This window comes from Abramis brama, assembly GCF_963993115.1.
Source record: "Abramis brama genome assembly, chromosome: 2".
Taxonomy (NCBI): Eukaryota; Metazoa; Chordata; class Actinopteri; order Cypriniformes; family Leuciscidae; genus Abramis; species Abramis brama.
The window spans coordinates 60,963,861-60,983,663 of NC_139964.1; the positions used below are offsets into that span (position 1 = coordinate 60,963,861).

General features: G+C 36.4%; 2 protein-coding genes across 2 annotated transcripts in view; one reads left to right on the forward strand and one right to left on the reverse strand.

The window, feature by feature from the left end:
- Positions 1-3,163: 3,163 nt before the first annotated feature.
- Positions 3,164-15,711, forward strand: grapb (GRB2 related adaptor protein b). The gene is made up of 5 exons (XM_084105813.1): positions 3,164-3,657; positions 4,449-4,546; positions 6,689-6,808; positions 11,504-11,672; positions 14,158-15,711. Exons 1-5 carry the CDS (start codon positions 3,580-3,582, stop codon positions 14,335-14,337), a joined length of 645 nt encoding a protein of 214 aa, XP_083961939.1. The 5' UTR covers positions 3,164-3,579; the 3' UTR covers positions 14,338-15,711.
- Positions 15,712-15,858: 147 nt separating this feature from the next.
- slc5a10 (solute carrier family 5 member 10) overlaps positions 15,859-19,803 on the reverse strand; it is a 28,167-nt gene continuing 24,222 nt past the window's right edge. Inside the window, exon 15 of the mRNA XM_084105814.1 lies at positions 15,859-17,116. Coding sequence (XP_083961940.1) covers positions 16,920-17,116 — 197 coding nt within the window. The 3' untranslated portion in view covers positions 15,859-16,919. The remainder of the gene's footprint in view (positions 17,117-19,803) is intronic.

The following is a 19,803-nucleotide window of genomic DNA, read 5'->3' on the forward strand; positions in this document are numbered from 1 at the left end:
ATATACGAGCTTGATAAAAATGATCATTCTAGAAGAAAATTTCAGATGGCACTTAGAGGCTTTTGCATCTGAACTCTTCATATATATATATATATATACAGTGAGGAAAATAAGTATTTGAACACCCTGCTATTTTGCAAGTTCTCCCACTTGGAAATCATGGAGGGGTCTGAAATTGTCATCGTAGGTGCATGTCCACTGTGAGAGACATAATCTAAAAAAAAAATCCAGAAATCACAATATATGATTTTTTAACTATTTATTTGTATGATACAGCTGCAAATAAGTATTTGAACACCTGTCTATCAGCTAGAATTCTGACCCTCAAAGACCTGTTAGTCTGCCTTTAAAATGTCCACCTCCACTCCATTTATTATCCTAAATTAGATGCACCTGTTTGAGGTCATTAGCTGCATAAAGACACCTGTCCACCCCATACAATCAGTAAGAATCCAACTACTAACATGGCCAAGACCAAAGAGCTGTCCAAAGACACTAGAGACAAAATTGTACACCTCCACAAGGCTGGAAAGGGCTACGGGGAAATTGCCAAGCAGCTTGGTGAAAAAAGGTCCACTGTTGGAGCAATCATTAGAAAATGGAAGAAGCCAAACATGACTGTCAATCTCCCTCGGACTGGGGCTCCATGCAAGATCTCACCTCGTGGGGTCTCAATGATCCTAAGAAAGGTGAGAAATCAGCCCAGAACTACACGGGAGGAGCTGGTCAATGACCTGAAAAGAGCTGGGACCACCGTTTCCAAGGTTACTGTTGGTAATACACTAAGACGTCATGGTTTGAAATCATGCATGGCACGGAAGGTTCCCCTGCTTAAACCAGCACATGTCAAGGCCCGTCTTAAGTTTGCCAATGACCATTTGGATGATCCAGAGGAGTCATGGGAGAAAGTCATGTGGTCAGATGAGACCAAAATAGAACTTTTTGGTCATAAATCCACTAAACGTGTTTGGAGGAAGAAGAATGATGAGTACCATCCCAAGAACACCATCCCTACTGTGAAGCATGGGGGTGGTAGCATCATGCTTTGGGGGTGTTTTTCTGCACATGGGACAGGGCGACTGCACTGTATTAAGGAGAGGATGAGGATTAAGGAGAGGCCATGTATTGCGAGATTTTGGGGAACAACCTCCTTCCCTCAGTTAGAGCATTGAAGATGGGTCGAGGCTGGGTCTTCCAACATGACAATGACCCGAAGCACACAGCCAGGATAACCAAGGAGTGGCTCTGTAAGAAGCATATCAAGGTTCTGGCGTGGCCTAGCCAGTCTCCAGACCTAAACCCAATAGAGAATCTTTGGAGGGGGCTCAAACTCCGTGTTTCTCAGCGACAGCCCAGAAACCTGACTGATCTAGAGAAGATCTGTGTGGAGGAGTGGGCCAAAATCCCTCCTGCAGTGTGTGCAAACCTGGTGAAAAACTACAGAAAACGTTTGACCTCTGTAATTGCAAACAAAGGCTACTGTACCAAATATTAACATTGATTTTCTCAGGTGTTCAAATACTTATTTGCAGCTGTATCATACAAATAAATAGTTTAAAAAATCATACATTGTGATTTCTGGATTATTTTTTTTTAGATTATGTCTCTCACAGTGGACATGCACCTACGATGACAATTTCAGACCCCTCCATGATTTCTAAGTGGGAGAACTTGCAAAATAGCAGGGTGTTCAAATACTTATTTTCCTCACTGTATATATATACTAAATAATCTTTGTAGACTATTTTAGTAACACAAATGGAAGTATGCGGAAATTAAGTAATTGTAATTTAAGTAATTGTAATTTAAGTAATTGTATAGTAAAATTCCATCAAATTGAATTGAATAATCCTAACATATTATTCATATTATGAATTAAGAATTTTAAATGAGTAAAACAATCCAGAGTTTAATAAAACATTTTGTATAAATCGTCATGGAATGAGGGAACATTTAGTTCATGTGATTCGTATTCATAAATTTAAAGTCCAAGTGAACTGGAAGTTGCAAACGACTTTTCTCCAGTGTTGTGACGTATTTCCAAGTGAAACGAAATATTAAATAGAGGGCAGGGTTTTACTTCAGTGCACCTCCTCTCCATCCCTTACTCATGGAAAACTGACGGTTGGTTAAGGATATTCAACCCAAGCCGTCAAAATGACGTCATCAGAGAAGAAACGCCGTTCCAGAGCGGAAGCAAATGCTCAGATTTTGATTAAAGATTACCATGACAAGCAAATTATTTCTGTGTATTAACTTGTACGGATTAATTGTTCACCACAAGACTAGTAATGCATGCTAAAAAAAGTAAATAGGGTAAAAAAAATCATGTAAACATATTTTAATATTTTTTTTAAATTATGAATATGAATCACATCAACTATGGTCCTATTAATTATAATAATAAGAATAACAATAGCTCGTTACTAGCGTGGTTTAACATGTTTTGAATGTCTTGGCACATTGCTAGCATGAATTAACATGTTGTTAACAAGTTTTAGCATGTTGCTAACATGATTTATCATTCTGTTAGAATTAGCATGTTGCTAACATGTTTTAGCACATTGCTTGCATGATTTAGCATGTTGCCAGCATGTTTACATTGCTAACATGCATTATCATGTTGCTAGTATGTTTTAACATGTTGTTAGCATGAATTAGCATGTTGCTAGCATGTCTTAGCACATTGCTTGACTGAATTAGCATGTTGCTAGCATGTTTTAGCATGTCCTAGTTGCTAGGTTTTGCAAGTGATAGATACTTGGTGGATGAAGCTACTCTATTAGAGTATAAACATTTTGATCCCCTCAATGAAATTCTATGGGATTTTTCATAGTATTGATTGCCGAAAACCTAAATTCAATCAGTTAGAAAAGATATAGCAACCCGAGTCAGAACAGTCTGAAGGTCTGACCTGAGTTTGGTGGGTGTAGCTTTAAAGCTATAGGAAGAGATACTAACTAAATTTAGTCTCCGATGACGATGATGATGATGATGATGATGAAGAAAAAGAAGCTTAAATAGTATTTGTCAAGCCAACATAAGAACAAATATAAATTCACTCAAGTGTGTCTTAATTTGTGACTGTAGGCTATGTACATTTTTTGTAGTGCATTATATTTCATTATATCTCGGCCATTTGAAGAATTGAATCAAAAGCATGTGATGTTCTGATCTGGTCACTGCTTTTCTGCTCTCTTTAATTTTCTCTTTTTTCTTTTCTCTCACTCACTTTCTCTCTCTCTCCTTCCCCCTCCGCTGCACAGCTGTACTGGCAGACACACATATTCTCTCTGTTTCTCTACCAACATTGTGCTTCCTCAGTTTTTCACTCAATGTTTTTGTCGCTCCAGTTTTTCTGCGCTGAAGGCTGTACTCATCGTCCTTCTACCGATTATTCTTCTCATTCACCCTCTCCATTCTACATCTCCATACTCCATCCTTTTTAAGAATTTTTTTCATCTTTTTCCATTTGTGCTCATCCTTACCCATCCTTTTTTTCTCTTTCCTCTTTCTTGTCTTCATCCTGGTCTCATCTCCACTTCACTGCCTGTTATTTTCTCTTCTGTTCTTTCTTCAATGGAGGCTGAGGCTCTTTACAGTTTCAGAGCGAGTGAATGTGATGAACTCAGTTTCCAGAAGGGTGACATCCTGAAGGTGAGTCTGAGTGTGTATGTGTGCGTGTGTGTGCATGCAGTAGTTCACTGTGAACACTAGTATGATACTACGAGGATTATAGTCTGCATGCTGAACCTTTGCAGAAAAGACTTGATCAGTGTGTGCATCAGTGTTCTAGCATCTATTTCAGATTGGATATCTGAATGAATGGGTTGTGGTTTATGTAGCTGGGCAGATTGTGGGAGGGTACAGTGCAAGATAATTCTTTCCCCCGGTTTCACAGACAAGGCTTAAGCCTAGTCTCAGACTAAAATGCATATTTTAGCACTTTTAACTGAACAACTTGCACTGGCATATCTTAAAATATGTCACTGCCATTGTTTTGTCTCAAGATGCACACCAGTAAAAAAAAATTCTAAGTCATGTTAAAAAAAAACTACTTGATGGACTAAATGTCCTAATTGAAGTAAGGCCTAATCATGGCTTAATCTAAGCCTTGTCTGTGAAACCAGGCCATTGTCTACTTTATAATTCGAAATCTATTAGGGAAAATTGTAAACATGTCTCAGGGTAGACTGTATGTTAAACTAGTCAGTAAAATACTACACCAGTCAGTCATTTGTTTATGCGTTATTTGAACTTAAGCGGAAAACAGGTCATTTGCATTGTTTTGCAAATTTGTTATTTTTTTATTACCAAATTTGTTATCTGGGGCTGTTACATAGTTACATGATACTTGAAAAGTCGTTTAAATTTCCACTAAGCAAATAGTTATTCTCTAACCTAAGCAGATAGTGGACATCTGAACATTGATCTTATGCTTATTTTAGGTGACAAACATGGACGACGATCCAAACTGGTACACAGCTGAGCTGTTGGGTAGGCGGGGCTATGTACCGAAGAACTATATCAATGTAAGACCTCACACGTAAGTATCACGTGACCAAAGTCAATCTAATTTAACGTGTGAGTTTATCTGTGAATGACAAAATTCATCAAGATGTTTTGGGAAACCTTTGCAGTCATCTTCTGTTCTGTTCTTGTAACTCATAATTAATATAAATAAATGATGTAGTTATAGTCTTGTTCAGTTTAATTAATTAAAATGAGCTAAAGTAACACGATTTGTCACAAATTAATTCAATCCACCTAATAGGCCTACATTTAAAACTGAAGTTTACTTAATCCACGTAAGTCATTTTTGTTGACAACTAGAAACTGGGCTGTGGATCTAAGTGATATTTTATGTGTTATTCAGTAAAGGGAAAACCATGTTAGTGTTTAATGTTCAGTTATGTTGGACATTTAGAAGAGTTTCTAGTGGTTTATGTTTCACACTTCAGTTAACTTCCGTTAGTGAGCAGTGATGCTCAATGGTTTTCAAGGTGTATTGTGGATCTTTTTAGGAAGTGAACATTTCTGTGCTCTGGAAAGATTTTGAGATTGAGACAGCCCTTAAAAAGACAGACTTCCTGCTCAATGCACTGACTTCTGAATATGAAGCTGATTGAGATGCACCACAAGTAAGGGTAATTTCTTTTAGTCCTGATTTCGCTAGTAGTTTGTGCTCCAGAAGGTATTTGATAGGTGTTGTTTCTGGTTCTGAATGTTGTATTTGTGATGTACAAGGTGGATGACAATTGCATCAGTCCCGACCTTGGAATGGTGCTGTTGGATGCACAGCCGGAAGCTTTAGGGTTGGGTGTAGGATTATATATTTTTTACAATTAATCTGATTCATCCACACTAGAAAAAAAGGTTTTCGAAGAAGTAGCTTCCTCTGTACAAATGTAGGGATTTCCCAGCATTACACCTCACTGTGTCATACCATTTACTAATTGCTGTGGGTGTGGCCTTCCCGATGGTGTGACTATTACTGAAACTGCTAGGTAAGGACATTGCTAGATAAGGACTTCCTTACCCTGCAGTTTTACCATGATGTGGATGATTGAGATTCTTGTGAGACAGTGAGGATTAGCAAAAATCAAAGACCAGACCAAAGCCCTTCAAACATGCTGTGGCTTGACCTGAACACAGCAGTTTATGACTGAGAACCGAACAGTCATTTTGAACTGAAAGGATGAGTCAGTTAATATTCATGATCGTAATGAAAAAGAGGACTGAATGAGATCAAACATCGGCTTACGGTCAATGCAATAAGTTACTTAAGCAAAAACGACAGAACACTTTCGCACAGTGAAACATGTTGTTTCACCCTACCCTATATCATGCAAACACTCACATTTCTAAAAATCTGAAAACATGATGAAAACAATGCATATACTCTTCCTAACACTGATGGAATTTTGTGAACAAATTGTTCTGGAAATAAAAATAAATAAAAATAAATAAAAATATATATATATATACAGTATATATATATATAGTATATATACATACTGTATATATAGCCTACTGTATATATATTTACTGAAATTTCAAAAAGTTACCATAATTGTAATAATAATTTGGCATTTCTATAGATCAAACAGAGCATGTCGTAAGTCATTGGTTAAATTCCCAGAGAATGCATGAACTGATAAAATGTTCTTCTTAAATGCAATTTAAAAAGTCAAAAAAATGCAAAATGTACATGGAGAGCAAAGTGCTTGAGACAAAAAAACACACACAAAATCAACTGATCATTGTAAGAGGAATAAACTCAACCTGACATCACAAGACAATAACATACACATGTGACAACAAAATAAAAAATAAAAACTGGCAAATGGTGCGACCATATTAATTATTCATAGCCTGATGCATGCTGGGAAGAGGTAGACTGAGGTTGAACCACAAGTACATTTTTCTGTGTAGGCCATTTTTTTAGCTAAAAAAAATCTGGCTTAACTTAAAATATTGAATTGCTTCTGTTCTCTTCTTCAAAGCTGTACTACAATAATCATCTTTGTAAAAAATACACAAATACAAAAATATCTTTTTTTGAATTTCTTTTTTTTTACCTGATCAAAGAACCCACTTTTTAAGTAAACTACTATACCAGTAGTCCCCTTTCAGTTTATAAATATACAATACGGTGTATTGTGACAGATGAGCTTGTATTTTGCAGGTGGTTTGTGGGTGGAATATCACGGCAGGCTGCAGAAAACCGTCTGAGACCGCTGGAGTGTGGAGCGTTTCTCATTAGGGAGAGCGAGAGCACACCAGGAGAGTTCTCTGTGTCTGTCAGGTCAGATACACCCTACAAATGAAACCTACATTCACCGCTCGCCTCTACCACACACATGTACACTTCATATAAAGGCTTGATATTATTATCCCCTGCATGTGCTGATGTTTACAGCCGACATGAGTGTGCTTGCATATGCGTGTGTGTTAATGTGTGTCCTTGTTACCGTATCTGGCTCTTCATTAATACACTCTAATTAGAGTGGAGTGCATGGTAGCGTTTTGCTGTGATGTAATCCTTTTGCTCCCAGCACTCCAGAACCTATTTAAACAGTTCAGAGTTCTCTTGGTGGAAACGGAAACCTTTTAAATATGCCAAGCAAAAAGTACTTTTTTATAACACTGTGTGTTATACATGCATACATAACACATACAAGTGATGTATCCGTGTACTGCATGTATACACAGTTCAGATTGCTAGATGTTCTGGTGGTCACTTGTGATTTGCTACAGTAGATGTTCTGGTGATTTACTGGTGATTAATGCTAGGATGTTCTTGTGGTTACTTGCCCAATTCAAAAGAGCCTATTAAAGTCGGCATGAAACAGAAATGTAGAGTCTTTTCTTCCCTATTGTGACGTATATCCGAGTGAAACGGCTTCATGAACAAGAAAAAAAAATGTAGGGAAGGGTTTGATTTTGTCCATGGGGAATTGATTGGATCTTTAAATGGTCATGGTTTGCTATTTTGCTGTTTACAGCTCACAGCTCATGGTAGAATTCTGTTGAATAAGTTGGCATGCGTTGGAAAGAAGGTGGACATGCATGGATTATTTTTAGATCACTTTGCTTTACACCTCTAAAGGCCTGACCCAAAACGTCAAATTCTACTGAGACTAAGAGAAGGAAATTGAAAGAGAAATCGAGGGATAGTTGCAACACAATTGCAGCACAATGAATCCAGTCTAGTCACATATTATCAGCATAGTGCCTCTTAACAAGCTTGAGTACCTGAGGCCAGCACAGATGTTTCTGTGTGTTTACACATGTGTGTGATGGAGAGGGAGGGAGAAAGCAAGGAAGAAAAGAGAGGGAAAGACAGAACGATATAGTAATAATAATCATTTATATTTTGAGGTAAATCAACCTTTACAGACCTATACAGTGACATTTAGTAACCTTTAGTTTAGGAACTCTACCTAATATGAATGCTTAACACACTCTTAGAAAAAAGGTACAAAAGCTGCCACTGGGTGAGGACCCTTTCAAAAGCTACACCTTTGTACCTAATAGTACCTCATATACAGTACCTCAGGTACATATTGGTACCTAAAGTGATTATATTAGTACCTAAAATGGTACATTTTAACCATTTTAAAAGGTTCCTCCCCAGTGACAGATTTTGTACCATTTTTTTCTTAGAGTGCATGCATATCATTTGCAAATGTTTGTTTAAATAGTCAGAAAAGTCATGACATTTAAGAAAATGTTTATATATGTCGACAGACCTCCTGGACTACCTCATGGACCCCCAGGCAATGTGCTCAGTAGCTGATGAACAGCTGTTTTGTGGTATAGTTGTTAAATTATTGTGTAATTTAGCACAGCTGGAATGCTGTATTGACTAGTCATCGTTCAGGAATGAACTGAACTATACACACATACAAACATGCATATAGTACCGGTCAAAAGTTTGGACACATTGCTATTTTTAATGTTTTTGCTATTTCATCAAGCCTTATTTGATCAAAAATACAGGGAAACAAATATTATTACAATTTAAAGTAATAGTTTTCTATTTTAATATACTTTAAAATATAATAAATTATTTCTGTGATGAAAAGCTGAATTTTCATCAGCCATTATTGTCACATGATCCTTCAGAAATCATTCTAATAGGCTGATTAGATACTCGGTTATTATCAAAGTTGGAAAAAGTTGTGCTGCTCAAGTATGAAAAAAAAGTATTACAGTTGATATTAAGCAGCAAAACTGTTTCCAACATTTATAATAAATCAGCATATTAGAATGATTTCTGAAGGATCATGTGACACTGAAGACTGGAGTAATGATGCTGAAAATTCAGCTTTGCCATCAGAGGATTTTTTATTATTATTTTAAAATATATTACAATTGAAAATAGTTATTTTAAATTGTATTAATATTTCAAAATATATATATGTTTTTACTGTATTTTTGATCAAATAAAAACAGCCTTGATGAGCATAAGAGACTTTCAAAAACAGTAAAAAAATCTCACGACTACGAACCTATAGATAAAGAATGACAAAACGTGTCAGTTGTATTGTTTTGGGCCAATCACAATAAAAGCTTAATGTAAACAGAAAGCACAAATACCAGAAAATTAATGCGAGACAGTTTATGTTGGAGCTTGTGTCTAAGAATTGTTAATGTGTGTCTGTGTTAATGTTGGGTCATATGTAATGACTGCGATTATAATGACTTATAATTTCTTACTCTCCCTAAACATGCCCTGTTGTTTTGATGATCTTTAGAACAACTCTCTCTCATTCTCTCTCTCTCTCTCTCATTCTCTCTCTCTCTCTCTCTCTCTCTCTTTCTCTCTCTCTCTCTCTCTCTCTCACTCACGCACGCACGCACGCACGCACACACACACACACACACACACACACACACATCCCAGAGGCAGTTCCTCATTCTGTCACCATTTCTGTCTGAACAAGCAGAGTGATCCATGCAGGATTGCGTGGACTGATATGCATCTGTGTATGTGTGTGTGAGTAACACCCACACAGGTTAAGGGCAGGTGTGGTAGGGTGGAGCCACCAGGTAATTAAAGACACATGCTGCAGGCGCAGGGTGTGCGTCAGTGTCTGCATGTTTCTCAGTAAACCACAAACAATTAAGAGCATGTGTTCAAATAAGAATTATTTACAACAAATGTATTCAAAATAAGATACATTTATATATTTCTTAAAGACTTACAAATTTAAAAGGGTTGTGAAACGCAAAACATATATATATATATATATATATATATATCAAATAAATTAAAATGCAAGTGATCAAAATGAATTGAAATAAATAAATAAATAATTATACATTCTAAAATTAAATAAAAATAAATAATATTTTAGAATATAGACTGAAAGATAGATTGATTGATTTCAGCAATTAAATTCCATTTGCACTGAAGAGTAATTGAGGAACAATTATTGATAATAAATATGTTTTTGAAAAACAATTAACACATGTACAGTTACAAAATATACTTTTTTTCACATACTTACTTGATATTGTATTGTTGCATTTTGAGTGGATTATTGTTTGATTTTTAGGCCTGGTTTCACAGACAAGGCTTAGATTAAAGGTAGGGTAGGCAATTTTCGGAGAGGCAATAGCGAGCTATTTTTGAAAGCATATCCCATCCTCCCTTCAGAGCATCTCCAAAGCCACATCTCCTCCAAAATACGAGTACAAAGTACAGCAGGGAGCAAATAAAATTATCACGAGGGACAGTGTTAAACTACCTCATGTCTCAAAGCACATAACATTACAATAATAATGAACATAGAGCACTGACCTGAACCACCTGACTGCTACAGATTCATTTCGGCGTTGATAGTGTTGCCATTGAAACGCATGCATTCGAGTCACAAACCGCGTTGAGTATAACGTCACAGGTTTCCATGTCTTCCAAATTACAGTAGTTAGCTCATTGTTTTGGATCAGGAGGAACTGTAAAAGGTGGCTGCTGATTCGTTTGCGGTGCTCAGTGACTGACGTCTGTCTAACTCTGCATAGCATGAAACACTCTGATGACGTGTGATGTCTGCGTGAGCAGGTGCATGGATGTATGGAAATACATAAGTTGACAGGCAGGTAGGACATTGTATCATTGCATTTGGACCGAATGGCATGGTCCTGCGCCTTCCACAGATGAGATGCAAAAGCCTCTAAGTGCCATCTGAAATTTTCTTCTAGAATGATCTTTTTTTCCCCAATAATTTCACTTAAATGGCAATGCAAATTACCTATTAATTGTCATTTAAGTGAAATTACTTAACTTAAATATACAAGCTTTATAAAAATGATCATTCTAGAAGAAAATTTCAGATGGCACTTAGAGGCTTTTGCATCTGAACTCTTCATATATATATATATATATAAATATCTTTATACCACTTAACTTAGTGATTGCTATCAGGATGTGAAGAGACTTTCAACCAGCATAACAAAAATTATTTTTGGAACAAATCATTTAGCCTGCCTTTAAGCCAGGATTAGGCTTTAGTTAATTGATACGTTTAAGTTGCTTTTATAAACATGCTTTAGAAAAAAAACATTACTGGTGTGCATCTTGAGACAAAACAATGGCACTGACAAGTTGCTTTCAGTTAAAACACAGTTAAAACACATGCATTTTAGTCCAGGACTAAGCTTAGGCCTTGTCTGTGAAACTGGGGGATAGTGTATTTATTAGTACGCTGTTGAATGTACTGTAATGAGCATTTTATCTGAGAGGAATACTGTAATGTATCTGCAGGAGAATAAGCACAGACTTGTTCAGAGCCTAATTTGATTATAGTTATTAACACCATGCTTCTTCTGAATCATTGTGATTCAAAAACTTGCTGAGAGCTGAAATGTCAAACTGTGATTTATTGGGCAAAACCTTTGATCAAACACTCTTATGTTCAGATTTAATAAACTGGGAAGACCAGGCAAGATCTACCCATTAATCTAGAAGGTAAACAACCCTCTCTCTCTCTAGTTACGGGGACCATGTGCAGCACTTTCGGGTTTTGAAGGATGGATTAGGGCAGTACTTCATATGGGATGAAGTCTTCAGCTCCCTCAACCAGCTGGTGGACTTCTACAGAATCAACAGCATTGCCAAAGAGAGGACCGTCTTCCTGCAAGAGCCCGAGGGATCATTAGCTGTAAGAGCCTTACTGAGGTGCCAAAGTTCAACTCTGGTGAACTCTGATCTGCAAATTTGCAGAGCGAAAGGAGGTTTGCCCAATAGAGGATGTTAAGTCAAACTTTGATCTCTTGGCTCAATGCAAACCTCTTTAGCTTGAGCGTGACATCATATCCTGTTACAAGCTCTTACGAGGCATGCGTAGAGCCAAATGTGACCCCTCCTTTATCAATATCATTGCTGATTTTCTATGGGAATCCTTTTGAACTTCAGAGGTTGTTTTTTTATTTATTATTTCTCATAAATTGCAACTTTATATCTTACAATTGTGGCAGCTATTTCTCACAGTTGTAATTCATTTTTATGTAATTGTGACTGTCCTAAATTTCTATTTTATTTCTTCCAACTGTGACTTTATCACATTTGTGACTATTCCTGACATAACTTTATATCTCACAACTGTGGCAACTTTCTCTCATAATCGTGAGATTTGTTTCTCATCATTCTGAAAATATCTTACAATTGCAACTTTCTCATAAATTTAAATTGAATTTATTTTGCTACTCTAATTGCAACGTTATTTCTCACAGTTGTGACTTTATATCTCACAATTGACTTTCTCATCATTTTAAGACTTTTTGTAAGTGCAATTTTTTCTCATAGTTGTGACTATGGCAACAATTTAGGCATGTTTTTCATAATTGTGAGACTTCTTTCTCCTAATTGCAACTTTATTCCTCCAAAATGTTGATATTATTTCTTTATTACTGACAGTTGTGACTTTATATCTCACAATTGTGGCATGATTTTCATAAATGTGACTTTTTTTCTCATAATTGCAATGCATTTCCCGTAATTTTATGTGTGTGTGTCAGGGTGGGAATTATACCGCGGCCACGCGGCCATGGCCGCCGTTGCCCTACACTTTGGCCTTCATGCCCCGTGAAAAAAAAATCATCGTACGGCCACAGTGGCCTGTGTGCCCTGGCCCTGTCCAAGTTCCACCCAAGTAGTCTCTGAACTTCAATTAGTTTGTGGATTCGCGCAGGTGCAGTGTCATAATCACATCGATGATCTCACGCATCAAAACAGCAGTGCAAAAAGCATGTAACGTCAGCACCAACAGAAGAACGACACTCTGTTGTCTACACTGGTGCATAGATATATACACTAGATTTCGCCTTGGCTACGGCATTCGTTCATGAACTGCCGTAGCCAAGGCGAAATCTATATGTCTATCTATGCACCAGTCTGCGCACACGTCACACAGCAGGAAGCGCGGGCGCCCTCAGATCACTTGGACGTCGCTGTGTTATAAGAGGTAAAAACGATATAAATACTGTTCGTTTTCTCACACAAACCGCTCGTTTCGTGTCTTAGGCCATCAATGTGTACTTACGATGGGGAATTGTTTTAATTTGGACTCTGTGGATGGCTGCTCTTTGAGACCGTGACCATAGACCTGCATTATATGACTGACAGACAAGAACGGTTTGACCTAAAAATATCAAAATCTATTTGCTAGTAACTTAGATAAGTGCCCTTTTCAGAAAAGGGCCCTATGCAAGGTTCCAGAGGTAACGGCGTCGGCGCACTGAAGCGTTTTTTTTTTTTAATAGTTCAAAGTTACTATAAGATTTAATGTTATTACCTTGACAAACTATAACTTACATCATTAAAAAGATATAAGACTCACGTTTCAGTATTTGACCACTATTGTATTCTGAGAAATTTATATTGACAGTTATGTCTTAATTTGTGTCAGGAGTTATGAAATGCAAAAATGAGTCGATACCTTTAATATGAATTATGAGCGTCAGACGCTCCCATTCATAAAAAAACTCCTGTGCTGTCGTCATGAAAGCGATTCACAAAACAACGTCCCTCACGGCTCTTAGCTCAAAAGTGTGCAGATTTGGAGAAATATTGATATATTCTCAGTTTACATCAGATTTCTATTGACAGGAATAATATTTTATTGAATTTATAGCCAAATGCGTCGATGTAATCATTATGAGTGCTGTATACTGATGTGCTGTTTCAATTCATACCAGCAGCCTGAGGGCGCTCTACTGAACATTATAGTCCATATTTGAAACGCATGAAGAAGAGCGTTCGACAATGCAGGAAATTATTAATTTATTGGCATTTGTGTTGTTTCTGAATGCTTTTATTGGCATTTGTGTTGTTTCTGAATGCTTTTATTGGCATTTATGTTGTTTCTATTGTTGTGTGAGGGTGTATACCTTCTGGATGTAATGGCGCTCTCTCTCTCTCATTAAAAAATGTTTTTTTTTAATTAAAAAAGTCATAATCCATGTCTTATTCCAAATTAGGATGTTATGGTATCAATCTGAATGGGAAAACCATCGAATTGTACGATGGCCTTTGTGCCCTGTCATATGGCCTTGGTGCCCCTAAAAAAAAAAAAAAAGGTGGAGGCCAAATGGCCTTGCCCCTAAAATTACATAATTCCCACCCTGGTGTGTGTGTGTGTGTTTCAGAGGCCACGTCATGCCCATGCCCTCTTCGACTTCACATCTCATCATGCGACCCATCTACGTTTCCTGCGCGGTGATGTCATTGATGTGCTGGACTGTTCGGACGCTCAGTGCTGGAGGGGGCGATGCCGTGGAAGAGTGGGCATTTTCCCACCAGAGTATGTGCAGCCAATTTACCACTGAACTTTAGCTTTACGTGTCACTGTCCTGTACAGCTAAACTCACCCGAATGAGAGCCTGAGACTTATTAATCCATTACACATACTCTCCATAAATCTGAAGGTGAACTAAGTCTAATGTATCAATGTTTGCTGTATCAGGTGATTAAGGTTTGAATTAAACCTTATGTGTCATGGTCAGCACTTGCCCATCAATCTCTTTGTAAATCATTTTTAGCAAGTCAGGAAGCAGTTCTAACTTGTCAACAAACCAGTTTTGTAACACCCTTATGGATTATAACAGTTGACTATTGAGTGACATTTACTCGCTGATCAGACTTCACCTGAGCTTCCTGTCTATTCTTCTTTCAAATACTTTCAAGTCCTTTCAAATGGAGAGAGTTTTATTGCACTTAATTAATGTTTATAATTGATAGACATAAAAAACAACAACATTTTTTCACACCTGCTATATATTCCCTCTTTTAAAGTGAACATTCATATTAAAGCTGTACATACTTGGAAAATGTTCTTTCTCTTTTTCTTAGAAACATACTTTCATGGCAATTTTTGTGATTTAAAAAATCCAATCCTAGAATGATATTCAGAGACAACGTTAAATAATCTGTACATTGATTTCTGTGTAAACACTGTGGCTTTGTGGTGCTATAAAAACATTTGCTCAACCAATGGCGTGAGTCTAGGGTAGGGCTATCGTTTTGTTCAGCCAATGGCAGATTGTGGGAGTGTCTAGGATCCCTGTTACATTTATTTTTTACAGTTCTGTTTAGTGCCACAGAAATTACACTTTACCTTAAAAAATATAAAAAATAAATAATAGATTCATTTATTCATTTTATATTATTTATTTTTACTGTAGTGCTTAAATATTTTAGCTAAGACCACTAGTAACTATATAAAAAAATCGAATTTAATTTCAAATACCATAATTTAACAAATCATGGATAAAACTAACAAAAAGGAATTTATGTTGTTAAATAGGCCACTGGAGATGATTATAAAACTGTATTTGATATGCAGAAATTATTTGTATTTTTTACATTAAATTAATTGAAGTATTTCTGTACTTCTTATTAGAGAAGGGGGGGGTTATTTGATTGTTTTCAGTCAAATGTCTGTTCAGGAAGACCTCTGACTGATGTTCCAATGGAAAACAAACATGGCATGGGTGGATCCAACCCATGCCATGTGAAAACATTTGGGATTCTATGCTGTTAACGTGATGACCATAAAAATAAGCAATAATATAAGATAATATTATTTTCGGAGTGACCATAATTTAAGTAATTCTTTCTCTACTGATCAGTTTATTTATTACAAGCAATGTAATTTCATTTACATTGGCATGTATGATGTGTGAAATAAAAGGTTAAACAGTTATTTTTCTCTTTAAGCTGCAACTGCTGTTCATTGATATGCAAAATAGTATATACAGTATTAGCAAGCTTTGCTGCAATGTTAACGGTCTGATGTACTGTGATCAAATATGAGTCAGCCAAACTGCTGACTCGTATTTACACCTATAAATTGCCTGCACGCATTGAATACATGATAGACATTTTAACTGTATAAGTTTTGTAGAAATACAGCAATCAGGTGTAATATTGCGTAAAACATGTAAGGATGTATTTCATGAGCAGATATTGTCTCTATGACCTTTCAACTCAAGGGAAAAAATAAACTTTTATCTACTAAATGTATTATTTGTTCTTGCCGTTCACATTTATATTCTATAAAGGAGCATTAAACCCTTAAATTAGATCATCCATCCATCCATCCATCCATCCGTACGTCTATGGTTCATTCCCACACAAACACTCCAAACCCAACACACTTGGTTTACACATTGCTTCATGATTTTAATGTATCAATTTTTTCATTTGCGCATTAACAATAAAACAATATAAATTAAGAGAAAACCAAAAAGTTAAATATGGACAGTCACAAATATTCAAGTTAATGTTTCATGTAACCCACCCTGATTTTCTGTTCTTAAAATCATTTACAAACTGTTCTTACAACCATATATTATACTGCTAGTTTCACTCTATTGTTGAAATAATTATTTAGACACAAATTACACAGTCATTGATGCGCTGTACAGAACATTACAGTTTAATCACTGTTCATTTATTTCAAAGAAGAAATACTGCAGTTAAACTTTACACCTACTTCTTTGGGAGTATCTAGTAATGAGTTTTTTTTTTTTGTCCCAGTTAATGTGAACATATTTATCAAACATCTTACTTTATGCATAGCATATTGCCTTGCAACATGCCCTGTGAGAAAACTAATGGTAACTTATTTTTTCCCCTATTCTCAAAGGTAAATGTACAATTGTTTAACACATATGCATTATATGAAAAGGTAACTGAACAACAAGTAATTTGTATATATTTATTAAAAAACTGTTCTTTGTGATGATGATCTTAATTCAGCTATTGCATTGTTTTGCAGTCATTCTGATCTAAATTTAATTGTAATTTTAACATGGATATGTAACAAATAAAATCCCAAAGGTTTTGTCAGTCATTCTAGGTGATGCACTTATATTATAATGACAAAAAACTGATGTGCGTGAGCATGTTACGCATAGTAAGCATAGAGGAAGATGTTAATGCACACGAGAATGATGGCATTGACGCAGCAGAAGCGAGACCAGAAGGGATCTTCTCTGATGCTGTGAATGACAGGAGATGAATTCCCGGACACAATTCGGCCAGGTCGGGGACTACAGAACCCAGCGGTGCGCACACACTTACCCCTGCGCACAGACTCACAGCCTAGATTGAAACAAAAATGTTGGCTGTGAAATTAACTGCCAAAGGAGTGGTACAGTGATAGTATCAGATGGTAATACCACTGTGCTTTGATGTTTAAAGATTACCATATTCATAAACTATGGGATTTACATGGCAGCTTTAAAGGATTTACTTTATAGCTGAATCGACTTTGTTTCATAATTGACGAATCGACACTGAATTAACATTGAACTGACTTGAGCTGTGAAATGATACTATTCTTCTGCTGTAGAGCTGCTTGTAGCTGAATTTCAAAATTGATGAACTTTAATGAACAGAATTTTAATGTCATATTTGTTGAAGTGTGCATTTTTGATTGCTTTTTTCCTGTTTATTACTGTGATGCTGCTTTGAAAGAATCTATATTGTATAAAGTGCTATAAATAAAGGTGACTTGACATGATATTCTAAGGTTCTTGAAAGAATACCAAGGTATTATCATGGTACAATTTAAAAATCCATGGACATTTTTACACTTAAAAAGCTTTATAACTGAATGAAATGACATATTGCATGATTGCATATAACCTTAATCTGCCTTACAGTTTTCAAATGTTGTGCTTGGTAACATAATCCACTTTATACAGTAAGCTTACATTCCAAACCAAGAAAATCACTATTGGTATTTTTCTCAGTTCCTTGTGTGTGTTCTCACGCATATAAGACTCTTTTGTTTTGTCAACTGATACATAAATGTAGAACACCACCACACCCTGATGAATAGATCGCAACAAACCTCATGAGATCGATCATCCTGTAAACTCCTCTCACACCTCCATTCTGTCTCAGGAAGCAGGATTAGTTTGTGTGTTCAGGTTTATCTAAACTTGAGATGTCAAAAATCTCCCCACTACTAAAAATGGACCTCACTAGTTTAAAAGGCTTATAAATTTGCCAAATCATGTTTATATTCGAATCTAATATTTTGCACAGGTTTCTGAAGGGTTTGGGTTTATATCAGAAATTATATATAAAACAATTGAAGTCTATGAGATGTCCTCACTAATATAGTCAAACGTGTGTGTGTGTGTGTGTGTTTGTGGTCCTGGTAAACCCTAACAGTATGGGGTCAACATTTCCCCTCAAATATGGCAATATCCAAAATCCATTTCCATTTTTTGGTCCCAATGAGGAAAACAGCTTATAAATCATACTAAGTGGTGTTTTTTGGCTCGATGGTGTTTTAAGCCCCCAATGGCTCCTTAGAGGCAGCTAACCCTACCCTCAACCTTAAACCTACCCATCCCCTCGTTGCCTGGAAGGCGCCGTTGGGGGCTTAAAACACCAAGTGCCTGTTTTTTGATGCAGAAAGTTTTCTGTGACGGGTTTAGGGCAGAGTTTCCGCTAGAAAAAAATGGTGCCGGTCAAAGTGACCGGCAGAGGTTTCGTTTTCCGGACATTTTGATGATATGCCGGTCAAATATCGCCTCTTAATTAGTCAAGTTGAGGAAAACTGGAGGAAGGCTATGTAACTTAAAAAATGACATAATCAGGCCGAATGCAACATGTTTATTAGCCTAACTTTCAAATAAAAAAACGGAAAAAAACATGAACGTCCGATTGGCGTCAATCAACAGTTTAACAAACCAATCCCCCTTCCCCACATAGAATATCTGAAGCCTATTGTTTTTACTCAAGCGAACTTCCCAGTGTCTCTCCACAACCTGCAATGCGCATAAGCCGCGTAACCTTGTTAGGCGACTTCGCTGCTTCGTCTTGATCCGATTCTGCAGCGAGAACCCCCTCTCTGCAGGAACACTCGAGACCCATTTTCTACTATGGTTTTGTACGTTTCTTCATTCGGATCTATTTGCGATCCATTTCATTCTAAACAAACAACGCAGTTTATGGTTCATCCTTGCTTCATTATTCATTAAGATAATAATTAATAAATGCGCGCATAATTATCAGTGAACTTGATAAATGTTGCAGATATGTTTTGCTATGCATGCACAAACAAATGCCTTTCAACTTATGTGTGCAAAATTCTGAATAAAAAGAATGTGCAGCAATTTGTACAAATAGAGAGTCTAGGTCTACTATACGTGTTGTAGCCATTAAATAAGCTCATTTAGTTTAATATTTGTTCAAATATTATAATGTTATTTTTTATTTTATGTTGATTATGAAAAGTGAACCGCACGAGTAGGATAGGATGCGCAATATCGAGAGACATGGAGCGGGTCAGACATGATTTTGACCACTTAATTAAGTTTGGTTTTGTATAAATTGTATCTTAATTTTAATTTTTTTTTTATCAACCAATTGCCTGTATTTAATAAATAAGCAGCAAATATAGCAGACGATAGGCCTAATCATGCAGGCGCCCGCGCGGTCACTTGCATTGCTCGTGAACGGGAGCGCATCTCATCCTAATTTAACGAAACTCAGCGTAGGCCTCACAGACATGAAATATATCTTAAGAAAGCTTGAAATGTCTTTTTAACAATTTAAAATGAAAGGCTACTCTCTGATTATGTAATCCATGATGTGCATTTCTCTCTATAGGCGCGTTCATAAAGAGATGGTGATCGTCAACTTCATCTTTACAGCTGTTGTTGCTGTTAATAAACTAAAAATAATAGGCCTATAATTGTATTAAACAATAAATTAAATGAAATTGTAGTTGTATTAAAAAAGCAACAAAAAAAATCCTGTTTAAGTTTTTT

Coding starts and splice junctions, on each gene's coding strand:
- grapb (XM_084105813.1), top strand. CDS start 3,580: ATGGAGGCTGAGGCTCTTTACAGTTTCAGAGCGAGTGAATGTGATGAA. Junction 4,547..6,688: donor ATCAATGTAAGACCTCACAC/GTAAGTATCACG, acceptor TGTATTTTGCAG/GTGGTTTGTGGGTGGAATAT. Junction 11,673..14,157: donor AGCCCGAGGGATCATTAGCT/GTAAGAGCCTTA, acceptor TGTGTGTTTCAG/AGGCCACGTCATGCCCATGC.